General features: G+C 43.5%; 1 protein-coding gene across 1 annotated transcript in view; it reads left to right on the plus strand.

The window, feature by feature from the left end:
* Window positions 1-14,924, plus strand: part of LOC130874286 (kinesin-like protein KIF28) — a 44,455-nt gene extending 29,531 nt beyond the window's left edge. Inside the window, exons 17-23 of the mRNA XM_057769371.1 lie at window positions 2,582-2,856; window positions 4,149-4,283; window positions 5,023-5,189; window positions 5,373-5,479; window positions 5,707-5,864; window positions 6,411-6,588; window positions 14,769-14,924. Of these exons, the coding sequence (XP_057625354.1) occupies window positions 2,582-2,856; window positions 4,149-4,283; window positions 5,023-5,189; window positions 5,373-5,479; window positions 5,707-5,864; window positions 6,411-6,588; window positions 14,769-14,924 (1,176 nt within the window). The remainder of the gene's footprint in view (window positions 1-2,581; window positions 2,857-4,148; window positions 4,284-5,022; window positions 5,190-5,372; window positions 5,480-5,706; window positions 5,865-6,410; window positions 6,589-14,768) is intronic.
* The last annotated feature ends 1,563 nt before the right edge of the window (window positions 14,925-16,487 follow it).

Consider the following 16,487-nt stretch of genomic DNA (forward strand, 5'->3'; position numbering starts at 1 on the left):
TATACAAAACCTAGACTCTGTATTTTCCATCTTTATGTGGCTTATTTTTCTTTATCCTTAATCTGTCTGTACTGTCTTAAAGATTTTTTTAAAATGATTTATTACTTTTTATAACTCTCTATACTCTTTTCTTCTCTCTTCCCAAGCCTTAAAGAAACCACACAGTTCTGCCACTAAAGCTGAATCAGGAAACCTCTTAACCGAGCTGTATCTGTCTCTGCTTGCTGCCATCAATGGAGCAAGAAACTGCATTAAGCTGTCTTTTTGTGTCTAGAACTCCTTTCCAAACCCTCTCGGGTTTTAAGTGGATTTAGTTGGCCGTGTTGGTGCACCAATTTGTTGTAAGAAGATTGTTCATTCCAAGCTGCTCAGCCCCAAAATAATCACACAAACAATATTATTTAAAACACTGCTTGGCCAATGACTCTAATACATTTCTAACATGCTCTTACATATTAATCCATTTCTATTTTATATTTTGCCACAAGGCTCAGGGCCTACCAGCAAGGTTCCAGCTGGCAGCTTGTGTCTTTTCCCTCTGGTGGCTCCATAGCATCACTTGACTCCGCCTTTCTCCCAGCATTCAGTTTAGTCCCCCCCCCCAGCTCTACCTATTACAGGCCAAGGCAGATTCTTTATTCATTAACCAATAAAAATAACACATACAAAAGGACTTCCCACACCAAGGCAGGCAGGAATCTGGAGGCCACGGAGGAATGCTGCTTACTGACCTGCTCCTCATGGTCCACTCAGCTTGTTTCTTTTTTTTTTTTAATATTTATTATGTATACAATATTCTGTCTGTGTGTATGCCTGCAGGCCAGAAGAGGGCACCAGACCCCATTACAGATGGTTGTGAGCCACCATGTGGTTGCTGGGAATTGAACTCAGGACCTTTGGAAGAACAGGCAATGCTCTTAACCTCTGAGCCATCTCTCCAGCCCCCTCAGCTTATTTCTTTATAGAACGCAGGACCACCAGCCCATGTTGGTCCCACCAACCATGTGCTCAGTCCTCTTATATCAACCACTAGTTAAGAAATACTCTACAGACCTGCCGACAGCCTGGTTCTATTTTTTGAGACAGAGTTTCTCTGTGTAGCCCTGTCTGTAGACCAGAGATCCAAGGTGGTGGTGCACACCTTTAATGCCAGCACTCAGGAGGCAGAGCACTTAGAGGCAGCACTCTAAGGCTAGCCTGGTCTATATAGTGAGCTCCAGGATAGCCAGTAGGAATAGAGATGATAAAGACCTGACTTAAGCCTGGTATAGGTGAGCACGGGACAGAAACATCTTTGTATGGTGCTTCCTTGCATGCCTGGAGGCCAGAGAGACAGAAAAATCTGTTTGTCATACAACTTTCCCATTGAAGGTGATGTTCATGGAGTCAAGGCCTTAGCCATTGGCTTTTGTTTTTATTCTAGTTGCCAAGGGGTTGTTGTTTTTACTTCATATCACTTCTGATGTGTCATTTTCAGTCAAGAAAACTTCTAACTGGATTTCTCTTAAGTTTCTCTCCATAGCAAGTATTTGAAGAGGCCCTGCTCTTGCCCAGTGAAAGGCAGTAACTCCTGTCCTGGACTTGTTGCTCACTGGTGAATCCCTGAACAAGAATGGAAACCCTTTGTGGGATTCTGAGAAATGGAGCTAATGTGCCTGTGTGCTTAGCTACAGGGAAGTCGGAACGGGTTGTCCACCCAGCACGTGGCTCTGCATTTGCTGTGGAGCCGCTCGGCTTTCTGGTAGACCAGTTGTTCTGTATTTGTCCTCTATTGTCCATGACAAGCACTGTCACTCACTGACTCCCTCAAGGTCTAACTTAGTTCTCTGTGGGCTGTGAGTCTAACACAGGTCTTGCTGAGCCATGCTCTTCTGTGGAAAACTAGTGGTTAAATCTATTTCCTTGCTTTTTCCAACTTTTAGACACCACCAAGCCACCTTGGTTCATGGCCTCTCTACCTTTAATCAGCCATAATTATCTCTCTGGCTCCACTGCCATCACTTACAATGTGGTTCTGGAAGAGCCACAAAAAGTTAAGTTTGAGAGTAGTACGTGATCTTCCCAAAACTCTACCCATTAGGAGGCACAGGCTGGATAAAAGATGGGTTGTTTAAGCAGCAAATGAAACGGGACATGGCCTGGTAGTTTGGATAATATTGGCTCTCATAGGCTCATGCATGTGAATGTTTAGATTCCAAGTTGGTGGAACTGTGTTGGGAAGGATTAGGTGTCTCCTTGGCGGAGGAGGTGTGTCACTGGACATTCATGCCAGGCCCAGTCTGTCTCCGCTTCCAATTGGTGGATCAGAATGTGACGCTCCCGCTACTGCTCAGGGCCATGTCTGCTGACCTGCTGCCAGCTTCTCATGATGATCATGGACTAACCCTGTGAAACCGCAAGCAAGCCCCCAGTTGAGTGTGTTCATTTACAGGTTGCCTCAGTCATGGTGTCTCTTCACAGAAGCACAAAAGAAACTAAGATGCCGGGTGACTTCCCTTGCTTTCCCTGGTATGGATCTGGTCAAAAGCCAAGTTTATAAAAAAGTAACTAAGACGCTGGGTGGCCCCATTTGCATCTCCAGGTATGGATTTGGTCAAAAGCCAAGTTTATCAATAGGAAATTCCTGATGGAGGAACTTTACCAGCACTTTCTAGAGAGTGAAGACAGCCAGGTGGCTCAGGAAGATGACCCTTTCTGGGACCCTGTGGAGGGTGTCCACTTGGGCTCAGCACACATTTGGCTGCAGTCCCTGGCTTACCGCATGATGCTGGAGGAGCAGGTGGAGTTTCTGAACTATGACGGGCTGGAGGAGGCAGTATTGCACATCCGCATCACTCCCTGCTCCCCGGAGGGATGGTGAGTCTTGGTCCCCTCCCAGGATGCTCAAAAGAGCCCGAGTTCTCATGAAGTGGGGGAGGAAATCAACTTGGTCCCTTAAGGGATCACCGATGAGACAAGCAGACAAGCAAATGAACTCATTTATGACTTGACCTCGTTGAATCTGATTCTTGACAAATGGCAAGCATTAGAGACAGCTCAGCACTGCCCTGGGGACCTGGGGAACAGGAGGACATCCCACAAAACAGCAGATGGTGTGAGGAACACTGAACCCAAAGCCTGGGCTGGTTCCATGCGGGGCCCCAGGAATGAAGCCTGTGTTGTGGACATGCTTACCCTCAGCCACAGCCTGCTCCTGGCACCTTGCAGGTCTGGCATCCACTACACAGGGTGCTCGTCACACTTGGCAGCCATCAGGGCCAGAAGCAGAAAGTTGGTTTCTGTTCTTCCGTCTCCATTCTTGGCAGAGGCCGGAGCTTTGCTCCTTCGTTTGGGGTGAGGGGTGGGGGCGCTAGGTGTCTGGATCCTTCTGTGCTGTCCCTAAACTCATGTTTTATTATTTATGTTTTAGGCCATAAGATGTTTATGTAACAGTATTTCAGCAATTCTAAGCACAGAGTCTGGCAAGAGTCCTGGGCTGGATACAAACATCCAATGTGACCTTTTGTCTTAATGAAGAGGAAACCCCCTTGAGAAGGGAGTAGGGAAGTCTTGTGTAGTTCTGGGCCCAAAAGGCCAAGCTGACCAAAAGCAGTGTCTGTAGGGACTTCAGGCCACTGGTGTGCCACCTGTCTGCAATAGCTACCTAGGGCCACACTGAAAACTAACAACATGACGTTCTTATGTGTGAGTTTCAGACTTTAAGAGCTTGGTTGACATAAGAGAGGTCCTCAGTTGGAAAGCTGTCCCAGTCAGCTTCCAAGGACAGAGGGCTGATGTTGTCTCTGGACTATGACTGACTCACCAAGGCAGATGACAAATTAGGCTGCAGCCTCTGAGCAGACAGCTGGCCTTTCCTCCTCCCCAGTGGGACCAACCGTCCTCAGTGTGGGTTTAGCATCTTACCCACATGCTTTCACCACACAGATGTTTGGCTTCTTCTCTGGGCTGTGGGCTCTTTGCCAGAAGCAGTATCCGGAACTGGCTCTTCAGTGAACAGATTCTACAGCAGATACTAGCATCCAGTCCTCCAGGGCAATCGTCTGTCTTATCTCTATCTCTTAAGGACTCTTTCATTTCTGTGACATTTGAACACTAACTAGCCTGGGTCCAGCCTAATCCAGAGACTGATGTTCAACTCTTGTCTGTAGGGCCCGAGGTGAGGAAGATATGGTCATTGACCCCCTGGAGCTACTGAGCAAGAGGCTTGACTTCCAGATTCACATTGTCGGATGCCTTGGCGTCAAATGGCTAAAGGAAGATGCAAGCCGGGGCATCCAGCTGGGGTACGGATCTGCACTACACGCTCCATGAACACACCATATGTGTGGCTCCTGGTGGATGCGTTTATCACAAAATTCTAAGATTTTCTGTTAACTGCAAAATGGCTACTCTCTCCATCACGTAGAGCATCCACACGACCCTCCACATGCCTAGGATGGCTGCTGAGTCTCTTATGTGATTAAAGCAACAGGTCAGATATTTGAATTGCCACGAAAAAAAAAAAAAAAAACCACCAAAACCATGTTGTTTAAGTACAGACACAACCAGAAAGGGTTAAATTCATGTGGTTCAAAGGATATTGAAAGGTAAAGAAAGGGTGCTTTAAGAAGTAAAAAATGTGCTGGGCAGTGGTGGTGCACACCCTTGATCCCAGCACTCAGGAGGCAGAGGCAGGTGGATCTCTGAGTTCGAGCCTAGTCTGGTCTACAGAGTGAGTTCTAGGACAGTTCCAGGGCTACACAGAGAAACTGTCTCAAAAAACAAAAACAAAAAAAAAGTACAAACCTCTCAAGGAAACCTATCACTTTAAACACTGATTAACCCTTTCTTGCCTGTTGGACTTACCTACTCAATGGTGATGGTGTTCATGCTGAGTGACAGCGCTGGAGGCGGAAAACCACAGGACTCAGTTACAGAACAGCTTTTCAGCTAGCCGCACTGTAGCTCAACGTCTCATCCAATTATTTTCTTCACAGATATGGCCCTTATGGTTTTCAATTATGTTTTATATCCTTGCCTCAGGTACAGAATCTATGATCTCCCAAACACTCTGTATACTAAGCCTGTGTGGAAGAGCGTGAACCCCCGGATCGAAGAGACTGTCCACGTCGTGGCCTTGAGTGCATCTCGCGAGTTCCTGGATTACTTACTGACAAATGCCCTGGTCGTTGACTTGTGGGGCCTCCAAGGTACCTTGCTTATTCATCCTTTCCTAGGTGTGCTGTTCAACCAGATTCCATGCTGAGAGGGAGCGAGGGAGGCAGGCGGGTCTGGGGAGCAGTGGGTAAGCGCCATCTTCTGCCAGGCCTGGTGTGTGACATTCACTTCAGCTCACTGGGGTCTTTCCTTTCTGGTCCTCTCCCACGCTGCAGAAGGCTGTGCTGAATTTGGCTTCTCTCAGCTGGACAGCCTGCTCCCAGGTGAAGGCCACATTGTGGTAGATACTAAGAAATTGTCCAGTGTGAAGAATGTGAGCCAGGTGTGTACTCATGGCAGAAGACAAGGGGGCACAATCTCAGTGACAGCCCCCAAGAATCATCCCTTCTATGAAAGTGGTTTTGTGCTTTTCTGTGTGTCCCGAGTGATTTAAACCTCTCCCTGCCCCCGTCCCCATGCCTTCCTTGTTTACACGAGGTGGTATGAACCACTAGTCTGGAAGGCTGTGCAGGTAATTCCACAAAAGCTGAGCTGACGTATCTTCTGTAGATCATGTCAAACCAGGTACCAGAAATTTATCAGAAACTGCTCACATTAGAGCAGGAGACGGAGCTGCTCAGAGACGTCAACCGAGCCCTCAGAGAAGAAAACATGTTTCTTAAGGCATCGCTGGAGAAAACTGGCTCTGCTCAACATGGTGAGAGACAGCTGGCTCATCTTATTCCCAACTCCCATGTTTGGAATGTGCCATTTGTCTTTTGAAAACACTTATTTTTATACGTACATATGTGTGCCTGAGTGCATGTGTGCCCAGAGAGGCCAGCAGAGGCTGTCAGGAGGATCCCCTGGAACTAGAGTTACAGACACCATGTGGGCATTTGGAATCAAACCTAGGTTCTCTGGAAGAGCAGTCAGTGCTCTTAACTGTTGAGCCGTGCCTCCAGCTCCAGAAGAACAGGAAATCTTAAGTTAGCGCATATCTTAGACCATACAAAGCACCAGAACCCTTTTCTCTTTTGCCCTCTAAGATTTCTTAAGTGGCTCCAAAGGGAATATGCTGATAAGTAAAGACATAAAATATCCCTAAAGTTGGGCCTGGTGGCACATACCTTTAATCCTAGCACTCAGGAGGTAGAGGCAGAGACACGTAGATCTCTAAGTTTTGATGCCAATCTGGTCGAGGAAGTGAGTTTCAGGATAGCCAGATCTACACAGAGAAACTCATACTTTTTTCTTTGTACCCCAGCCTGGAGGGATAACCCAGAGGGAGCTGAGGTGAGGGCACAGCTGCCGGCAGTCAGAGAGGCTAAGCAGATGTGTGCTCAGCAAGCCGGCTGCGATGCACAGCTGGCCAGAGCCCTGAAGGTGTTCTATGGAGGCATGAGCATGGCCAGACGACAGCTGCTGGGACTGCGGCAGTGCAGACCCCCCGTGAGTACTCAGCCTCCCTGTGACACCCAGACAGCACTCCATTGAGCCTACAGATGGCACAGGGAGGTGTGTGTGTGAGCAGATGAGCAACCTGGTGCTTTAACAGTGTGGATCCTGGCCAGGTGGTGGTGGTGCAGGCCTTTAATCCCAGCATTCGGGAGGCAGAGGAAGGTGGGTGGATCTGAGTTCGAGACCAGCCTGGTCTACAGAGTGAGTTCCAGGATAGCTAGGGCTACACAGTGAAACCCTGTTCAAAAAACCAAAATAAAATAAAATGAAATAAAAAATAAAGTACCGTGTAACCTATCCTGGTTAGGGTTTTTATTGTTTCCTTGGCTTGTTGCCAAATGATAGAAAACTCTTCAAATCTTTGCTATTAAAATGGTGTTGCTTATGAAATTCTGAGGCTTCTAGCCCATTTCCTATTAATGGCTGATCAATTTCATCATTATCTTGTGCTAGAAGGCCTGGTAGGCCTATATGGGATCTGATATATGTTATATACAAGGGATGATTTCTATTTCTGATTGCTTGTTGTAGTTGAATACATAGCAAAATTAATTCGGAATTAATTCTGAATCATCTGGAATAAGTTCAGTTTCTGAATGTTGAGCGTCAGTAATTAAGAGATCCAGGAAAATCTATTAATACCCATAAGAATGGCTTACAGATCTGATTTTTGAACCAAATCATAAGGGCTTTGAGCCACTTATTTTTCCTGACTTAAAACCTGCCTTTCCTGATTTATTTATTTGCATCAGTATAGAATGTAGGGGCTCCAGAATTTGGTGTCCATCTTACTATACAAGGGAGAATCCAATTAGTTATTTTTATAAACTGAAGTCTCTTGCTTTTGGGATATTTGTTGCTAATCTCTCCCAAAACTTACTGTGCAAGCTCTTTGTCAATGTTCAATTTCTGCCCATAATAAGGCACTTTCAGCATTAGTAAAAGGTATCACAGTTTCTGCTAGGTTTATTCCTACTAATTGACGAAGTCTTAATTTTTCTTTCAGAATCAGTTTAGAAACCTTTTCTACATAGGTCTTTAATTTTTTTTTACTATGTTTGTGTGCTAATAATAATATCTATTCTAAGATATTATCTTATCTCTGCAATCTCCTGTGGAAGCCTGAGTAGAAGATAGAATAACTAGAATACAGTCAAGCTATGGATCCATGCAATCCACATGTGTATCCTGTAATTTCTATTCTATCAAAGCCACTTCTCTCGGCCTCAGCTGAAAATTTCCTTGAAATATTTAAATCGTTATAACCTTGTAAAGTTCAAAATAAATTACTTAGCTCTTGAGTTCAATTCAATTGTGGGCCATAGCCAGTTAATATCTCCCAGCAATTTTTGAAAATCATGGAGTTTGTAATTGATCTCTCCTGATTTGTACTTTCTATGGTTGAATTTTCTGTAAACCTATCTTATATCCTAGATAATCGATAGGCTCTCCTCATTGTATATTTTTTCAGGAGTAATTTGTAATCTCCAGCAAGGCAAAATTCTCTTTACATCATCAAACATTTTTCCTAAGGTATCTGAATCTGAATCAGCTAGTAAGATATCATCCATATAATGGTAAATTATAGATTGAGGAAACTGTTTATGAATTAGTTCTAATGGCTGTTGTACAGAATATTGACACAGGTGGGACTGTTTAACCTTCCTTGTGGAAGAATTTTCCAGTGGTACCTTTTAATATGTTGAACATTATTTTATATTTATTTATTTATCCTTTGGTTTTTTTGAGACAGGGTTTCTCTGTGTTGCTTGGGAGCCAGTCCTGGAACTAGCTCTTATAGACCAGGCTGGCCTTGGATTCACAGAGATCTGCCTGCCTCTGCCTCCCGATAAACATTATTTTAATTAAGAACTGGGAAGGCAAATTTTCCTTTGTTCTTGTAAAGGCATAGTAAAAAAGCAGTCTTTTAAATCAATAACTATAATAGATCACCCCTTAGGCAATAGAGGGTAAGGGAATTTCAGGCTGTAAAGAGCCCATTGACTGAATCACCTTATTTAGGGCTCTCAAATCTGCTAACATTCTCCATTTTCCAGATTTCTTTTTAATGAAGAATATAGGAGAATTCCAAGGACTGGTTGATTTTCAATATGTTTATCACTGAGCTGTTCCTGTACCAGATGTTCTAATGCCTGTGATTTTTCTCATGTCCAAGGTCATTGTTCCACACAGACGGATTTGTCAGTTACCCATTTTAAGGGTGGTTGGTACCTTTGAAAGACCAACAGCCACTGTGCTCTGCTTAGGTATAACCTGAACTGTCTGTGACTGGTCTTGATAATACCTTTTACTATTTTTTTTCTAGAAGAATTCATTTTATGATCTGTTTCTGAGATTGGAGGAATGTTAAATCTGTGTTTCCATTGCTGCAACAAATCATGTCCCCATAAATTCATGGCCACGTACAGCTTTACTTTTCCTCTTTCTGGCCCTATACATTTGATCATCTTTTACTTTGTTTTACCTGAGATAAAGTTCCAATCCCTAGAAACCAAATATTTACCTCCTGAAGAGGTCAATTTGGATGCCAAGATTTTGGTGAAACTATTGTTACATATGCTCCTGTGTCTAGTAACCCTTCAATTTCAATGTCATTTATTTGTATTTTTAGCTTTGATCTCTGATCATTTATAGCAGCTTGCAAAAATACTTCTTTTCTAGTCTCTCTTGAATTTTTGTTTTATTTGTTGAAGCTGTTCTATCCTGATTATACCCAGAGCAGTGTTGTTTTTAACAGACTAGTCAATTTTTATGCTCTGTGAATGATTTTCTCCAATGTTGACAGGGAATGACTCAATCAAATTTGAACTTGGGGCCTGTAGGAGGTTCCTTAGGGTACTTCCTGATGGCAGAGATTACCTTGCCTGGCCCTTACTGATCTGCATTCCTTAGTCCAATGCTGGCCTTTACCACACCTTCTGCATACCCCAGAAAAAAAAATCTCTGGAAAATACTGTTTCTAGGAATGCCTTGCCCACAATCCCTTTTCAAATGACCTTGTTTACCACAATTAAAGCATCTCATATTTTGATTTTTCTTAAAACTTTTAGAAATGTTTCTATTAGAGTAGCATCATAAATGAGAGATCCAATATCAGCCATATTCCTAATCCATTCAACTACTGGTGCTGTCCTTGCTTTTAAAGGCCCAATCACCCTTTTGCATTCTGAATGAGCATTCTCAAAAGACAAAGATTTGATTAATAGTTGTCTGACTCTGGATCTGATACTATTCTATTTATAGCTGAAGTCAATCATTGCAAATAAATAAACGGTGAAAGCTTCTTTTGGACCTTGCATAATTTTAGTAAATGACTCAGACCTCTGATTCTTCAGCCTTGTCCCAAGCATTTAAAACTGCTAAATGATATAGTGCCAAGTCATGATCATCAAATTCAAGCTGCCTTTGTAATTCAGCATACTGACCATCATCTAGCGACTGATCTTGGGGAATATTAAAACCTCAAGCTCTGTTTGTTGTTCTACGACTCTTTTCGCCAGGTCCGTCACTGTAACTGGGGACAGCCTCCAATATTACTGTTGCCAACTCTTTCCAGTCTTGTGAGATACTTCTGCTCCTAGTTGCCCATGAATTCACCACATAGGGTGAATACATACCACATGAACAAGTGCTTCCTTAAATCTCCTCAAATCTAATAGGACTCCATTTAACTCCCTGATAACCTTGGGGGTGCCTGTTGTCGGTAATTCTTGTCCAGTAACTGGATAAAAACTAAGTTGGTTTTCTAACAACTTTGGCCACCCCTCTTCACTTTCACCATGTGGTAGCATGGTACGTTCTTGCCTAAATTCCTCTGTGTTTGAGTATTTTCCTTATTTTCATTTATAAATCTTCCTAAGGCTTGTATCCTATCAACCCACTTTCCACATTTGGTACAAAAAACCACTCTGCCTCTTAATGATAAAATATCAATGTCCAGACTGGTAGGAATTATAAATTGGTATTATGTCAATCTCAAAGTCATTTATCTTTTCATTTTCTCTATTTCCATGTCATTTAAAGTAGCACTACGTAGGGGCCTAACACCCTGAGTATTATATTTCCCATTCTTAATGTGGGAAAAAATTTTCCTTTTAATAGCTTTAACTCTGTCCTTGGATTTCCCAGGTATCCTACCAAATCTGATGGCTTCTCAGGGGCCAGATGCTGGCATGAAAGCCTACTAGCTCAAAGAGACAGAGCAAGCACCCAGCTGACTTTCTTCCTCTGCCGATGTGTCCCCCCCCCAAAGAACCTTGCTCCTATGCCAACTTGAACAAAACTCTCCCAACTAAATGTCCTTCCTACTTCCTGTGTGTCTCTCTCCATCCTCTTGACTTCCTTACTGTTTTATCCCATCAACTGGTTGCTTGCTCCACCTCTTGACCTATGGTTGATTTTATTTTACAATATTCAGGCAGAAAGTTCTTGAATTAAAGGTGTGTACTCAGGTTGAGCCACACCACAACTAGAAGCAGGGTTTTTCAATAAATAATCCAATCTCTGGGTTCAGTGTGATCAAATGTCCTGCAACAGGACAGGACTGGCACTACCAGGAGGTGTGGCCTTGTTGGAGTGGGTGTGGCCTTATTGGAGGAAGGGTCTCAGTTTTCTGCTCTCTGTGGATCAAGATGTAGAATTCAACTTCTCTAGCACCATGTCTGCCTGTATCCCTCCATGTTTCCTGCCATGATAAAGGAATAAACTGGAAGCCAGCCCCAATTGAATGTTTTCATGTGGTCTTGGTGTCTCTTCACAGCAATAGAAATCCTTTTTTTTTTTTGGAAGGGAAAATAACATCTTCATTTATTTTTTTCCGTATGAAGGAGAAGCTCAGCAAACATGAGTTCTTGTCATCAGTGCCCAGCTGTGAGCAGGCTGACTTGCTCGTTCAGCACTCAGAATACCCTTTTCTATTTTTTATTTTATTTAAATAACGTTTTCATTTATTTTACATACCAACTGAAGTCCCCCCCCCCGCCACTCCTCCATCTTCATTCAGAAAGGGGCAGACCTCCCAAGGGCTTGAGCAAAGCATGGCACAGTAAGTTGAGGCAGGACATAGCTCTTCCCCTTGCGTCAAGGTTGGGCAAGGTAATCCAGCATGGGGAACAGGTTTCCAAAAGCCAGCCAAGCACCAGGGACAGGTCCTGATCTCGGAGCCTTACAAAGAGACCAAGCTATGTAACTGTCACACACATGCAGAGGGCCTAGGTTGATCCTATGGAGATTCTCTGTTGGTCCAGAATCCATGAGCTCCGGTCAGCTGTCTCTGTGGGTTCCCCATCATGATCCCCCTGGCTCATACAATCCCTCCTCCCTTAAGACTCCCAGAGCTCAGCCCAGTGCTTGTCTGTGGATCTCTACCTCTGCTTCAATCAGTTACTGAATAGAGTATCTCTGATAGCAATTAGGGAAGTCACCAATCTGCTTACAGTAAGTGACCAGTTCAGGCACCCTCTCCACTATTGCTAGGAGTCTTAGTTTGGGTCATCCTTTTGGATTCCTAGGGGTTTCCCTGGCACCAGGTCTCTCCTTGGCCCCAAAATACCCCTCATCAAGACTCTCATTACTCTCCCCCTCCATCTGCCTCCAATCCACCTCCCACACCCAGCCCAACCAAACCATTCCCTCAAGCTTCCACCCCTCCATTCCCTAGTCCCTTGCCCCCAGTTTTCTAGATCTCTTCTATTTCTCCTCCTCAGGGAAATCCATGCTTCTCTCTTTTGGCTCTCCTTGTTATCTAGTCTCTGGGGCTGTGGATTGTAGGTTGGTATCCTTTACAGCTAATATTCACTTATGAGTACATACCATGTTTGTCTTTGGGGGTTTGAGTTACCTCATACAGAATTATTTTTTTCTAGTTCCATCAATTTGCCTGTAAATTTCATGAGGTCGATGTTTTTTTGTTTTTGTTTTTTTTTAAAGCTGGGTAATAATCTGTTGTGTAAATGTACTAACAGCTTTTCCTTATCCATTCTTTGAGGTACATCTAAGTTGTTTCTAAGTCCTGGCTATTAGGAATAATGCTGTCATTAACATAGTTGAACACGTGTCCTTATAGTATAATTGAGTATCCTTTGGGTGAATGCCTAAGATTGGTATAGCTGGGTCTTGAAGTAGGTTGATTCCCAATTTTCTGAGAAACCACCATATTGATTTCCAGAGTGGCTGTACAAGTTTGCACTCCCACCAGCAGTGGAGGAGTGTTCCCCTTACTCCACATTCAACATAAGCTGTCATCACTGTTTTTGATCTTAGCCATTCTGACAAGTATAAGATGGTATCTCAGAGTCATTTTGACTTGCATTTCCCTGATGACTGAAGGATGTTGAGAAAGTCCCTAAATATCTTTTGGCCATTTGAGTGTCTTCTGTTGAGGACTCTGTTTAGATCTATACCCCCATTTTCTAATTGGATTATTTGGTATTTTGATGTCTACTTTCTTGAGTTCTTTATATATTTTGGAGATCAGTCCTCTGTCAAATGTGGGGTTGGTGAAGATCTTTTCCCATGTTGTAGGCTGTCATTTTGTCTTATTGACTGTGTCCATTGCCTTACAGAAACTTTTCAGTTTCAGAAGGGCCTATGTATTGTTGACCTCAGTGTCTGTGCTACTGGTGTTATATTCAGGAAGAAGTCTCTTCTGCAAATGTGTTCATGGATTCTTCCCACTTTCTCTTCTATCAGGTTGTGTAAATGGATTTATGTTGAGGTCTTTGATCCACTTGGGCAGTTTGTGCAGGACAACAGATAGGGATCTATTTGCAATCTTCTACATGTCAACATCCAATTATGCCAGCACCATCTGTTGATGATGCCTTTTTCCTCATTGTATAATTTTGACTTTTTTTTTTTGTCAAAAACCAGGTGTTTATAGGTGTGTGGATTGATGTCAGGGTCTTCAATTTGATTCCATTGATCCATGTGTCTGTTTTTATGCCAATACCCAAGGTGTTTTTTATTACTATAGCTCTATAGCAGAGCTTGATTGAAGTCAGGGATGGCGATACCTCTGGAAGTTCCTTTATTGTACAGGATTGTTTTAGGTATCCTGGGTTTTTTGTTTTTCCATATGAAGTTGAGTATTCTTTCAAGGTCTGTGAAGAATTGTGTTGGGATTTTGATGGGGAATGAATAGAGTCAGGCCCCATAAAGTTAAGCATAAGCACTGGGGGCTGGAAAGGTGGTTTAGCCAGTAAAATGCCTACAGCACAAGTATGAGGACCTGAGTTTAACCCCAGGAACCGTGTAAAAAGTCAAGCATGGCAGTGAGTGTGTAAAATTCTAGTCCTAGGGAGAGGCAGGCAGGGGATCCCTGAAGCTCACTGGCCAGTCAGCCTTGCCTATTCAGTGGGCTTCACAGCAGAGATCACCTCAAAAAAAAACAAGGTGTACTGCTACTCATGAGCAACTGAGACTAACTCCAGCACACCTGTGAACACCCTCCTCCACACTCTAAGTGCAAACCAATTTGTATCATAGGTTGATTATCCCTTTTCTAACATGTCTCAGGGTTTTTTGATTTGGGGGATATTTTTATGGACTTTAACTGGATGAACGCCTCTCACTCAAAGCCAAAGTGCTCTAGCATCTGAAACTTGCTGACTGCTAACCCATAACTATCCTCATAGATTAATGTTCAGAATATATAAATGATTAGCTTTGGAATAGGAAAAGGAAACATGGAAAATTCACCGGGGAAATAGTGGGCAAAAGATCCAAACAGGCAGGAATCTATTGATAATCCAGGAAACAAATCGGAGCCCCAGTGCCATGTCACCTGTCTGCCCCACCCTCCTCTGCTGATGCTCCCTGGACTCTGGAATCCCTTCTAGGGGTGCTTCCACCGGGCAGGGGAGAAAGCAGTAAATGCCTCTGTCTGGGAGTTCTTGTGCAAGTCTCAATGTCTGCAGCACTGAAAGAACACGGCATTCCAGTCTGAAACTGTGGGCTTCTATCTCATCCTGCTCCTGGTGGATTCGAACAGCCTTCCTGAAGCGCCTGCTCCAGGTCCCCACTGCTCGAAAGGGTCCAGTGCAGCTCTTCAGCCACATGGACATTTGCTGGACACCTCGTTCACAAGCACCAAGTATTTCACTCCAGTCATGACATCTACTGTCATTTTTTTCCTTTCATTTATTTTTTAGGAAGATGATCAAATGCTTCGACCTTTTGTGCACCAACGGTCACAGATACTAAAGGATTTGGAGGACCTGCTTGAATCCAGCTTACGGAGGCTGAAAAATGATGTTGCTTGCATAGTGAAGAAGAAGAAAGAATATCTACTGCAGAGCCAACAGTGAGGACGAGCAAACTGCAAACACGCTCTGAGCTCGTGAGCGCACTGACTCATGTAATTCCATCTGCCATTTTTAGGTAAGATACCTCCACTTGCCTCTTTTCTGATAAGGACTTGCTATGTGGACCAGATTGGCCTATCTTGCCTCTGTACACCCTAAGCCCCTGGCCCAATATGGGGATCACAGACCTGTGCCACCACCACGCTGGACCTTAGCTGAATTTAAAAATTCTATAAAAATCAATACATATACAGATGGAGAGAGATGTCTGTGGTAGATGTTCAGAAACTGAGGCTCTGGGTTTGAGTGCTCACAGTTCAATCCTAGCTAAATCTATCACTTATACATTGTACAACGTGGGGCCACTCACTCTCCTTTTAAGCCCCTCATTCCTCATCCATTTTCTGGGATGGTTAATGATTACCAACATTTATATTAGTGCTTTCCTGGGAAGTAGCTCACATTCTTTTCCTTTTTAAAAAAATTTTTATGGGTATCTATGTATGTGTATCTGTACATGCGTGTGGTACCTTTTTAGACTAGAAGAGGAAGTTGGATCATCTGGAGCTAGAATTACTGGCAGCCCCACCCTGGGTACTGGGCACTGATCTTGGGTCTTCTGCAAGACCATTACATGCTTTTAAGCACTGAGCCACTTCTCCACTCTGTTTTCCTTTTATTTTTTCAAGATAGGGTTACATCTTAACCCAGGCTGCTCTGGTCCTGGCTTCATATCCCAAGTGCTACTATTGCATGTGTGAGCCAACACGCCAGGCTTTTCCATTCTACTCTCTAAATAAAGCCTGTCTGAGTTTGTTTGCTTCTGCTGTCAGAATAGACAATGGCTAGCTCACATTTATTCTGTGCTCCTGCTCTGACCAAGTCCACCCATCCACAAGTTACCTCCATTTGTTTTCTATTCATACGCTTATCTGAAACACAACCAGTTGGCTCAGCAGCAGGTGTGCAGTACGGGGTGCAGAGCTGACTGTTGGCAAACTCCCTCCAGCAGACAGTCTGTCCTAGAGTGAACACTGACTCCATCAATGGCTGCTGAGTCTTACAGACTGACAGACACCAAGTACTCTAGGAAGAATCTATAAGGAAACCTGTCAGGGCCAGGGGGGACATCTAGTAACAAAGTCACAAGAATAGTTAACCCTTGGGGCTGGAGAGGTGGCTCAAGTGTTTAGAACACTATCTGCTCTTCCAAAAGACCCAGGTTCAATTCTCAGCACCTATATGGCAGCTCACAACTGTCTGACTCAAGTTAAAGGGGATCCAACAACACACGCAGGCAAAACAGCAATGCACATAAAATATTAAAAATTAATTTAAAAAAAGTTTTAAAAATAATGAGCTGTAACACACATTTACCAGGTACCAGACTCTAATCATAATTCCAAACATTTGTTAACTTGTTCAGTTCTCACAATTTTATCACTTAATGTATGCAGTACTTCCTTGAAGGTTCCTAAAAAACCAGAATTATCTTATGATCAAGCAATCCCATTACTGCGTGTATACTCAAAGGGGCTGAAATAAGCATGTTGAAGCTAGCCATAC

Source organism: Chionomys nivalis, chromosome 5, assembly GCF_950005125.1.
Source record: "Chionomys nivalis chromosome 5, mChiNiv1.1, whole genome shotgun sequence".
Taxonomy (NCBI): domain Eukaryota; kingdom Metazoa; phylum Chordata; class Mammalia; order Rodentia; family Cricetidae; genus Chionomys; species Chionomys nivalis.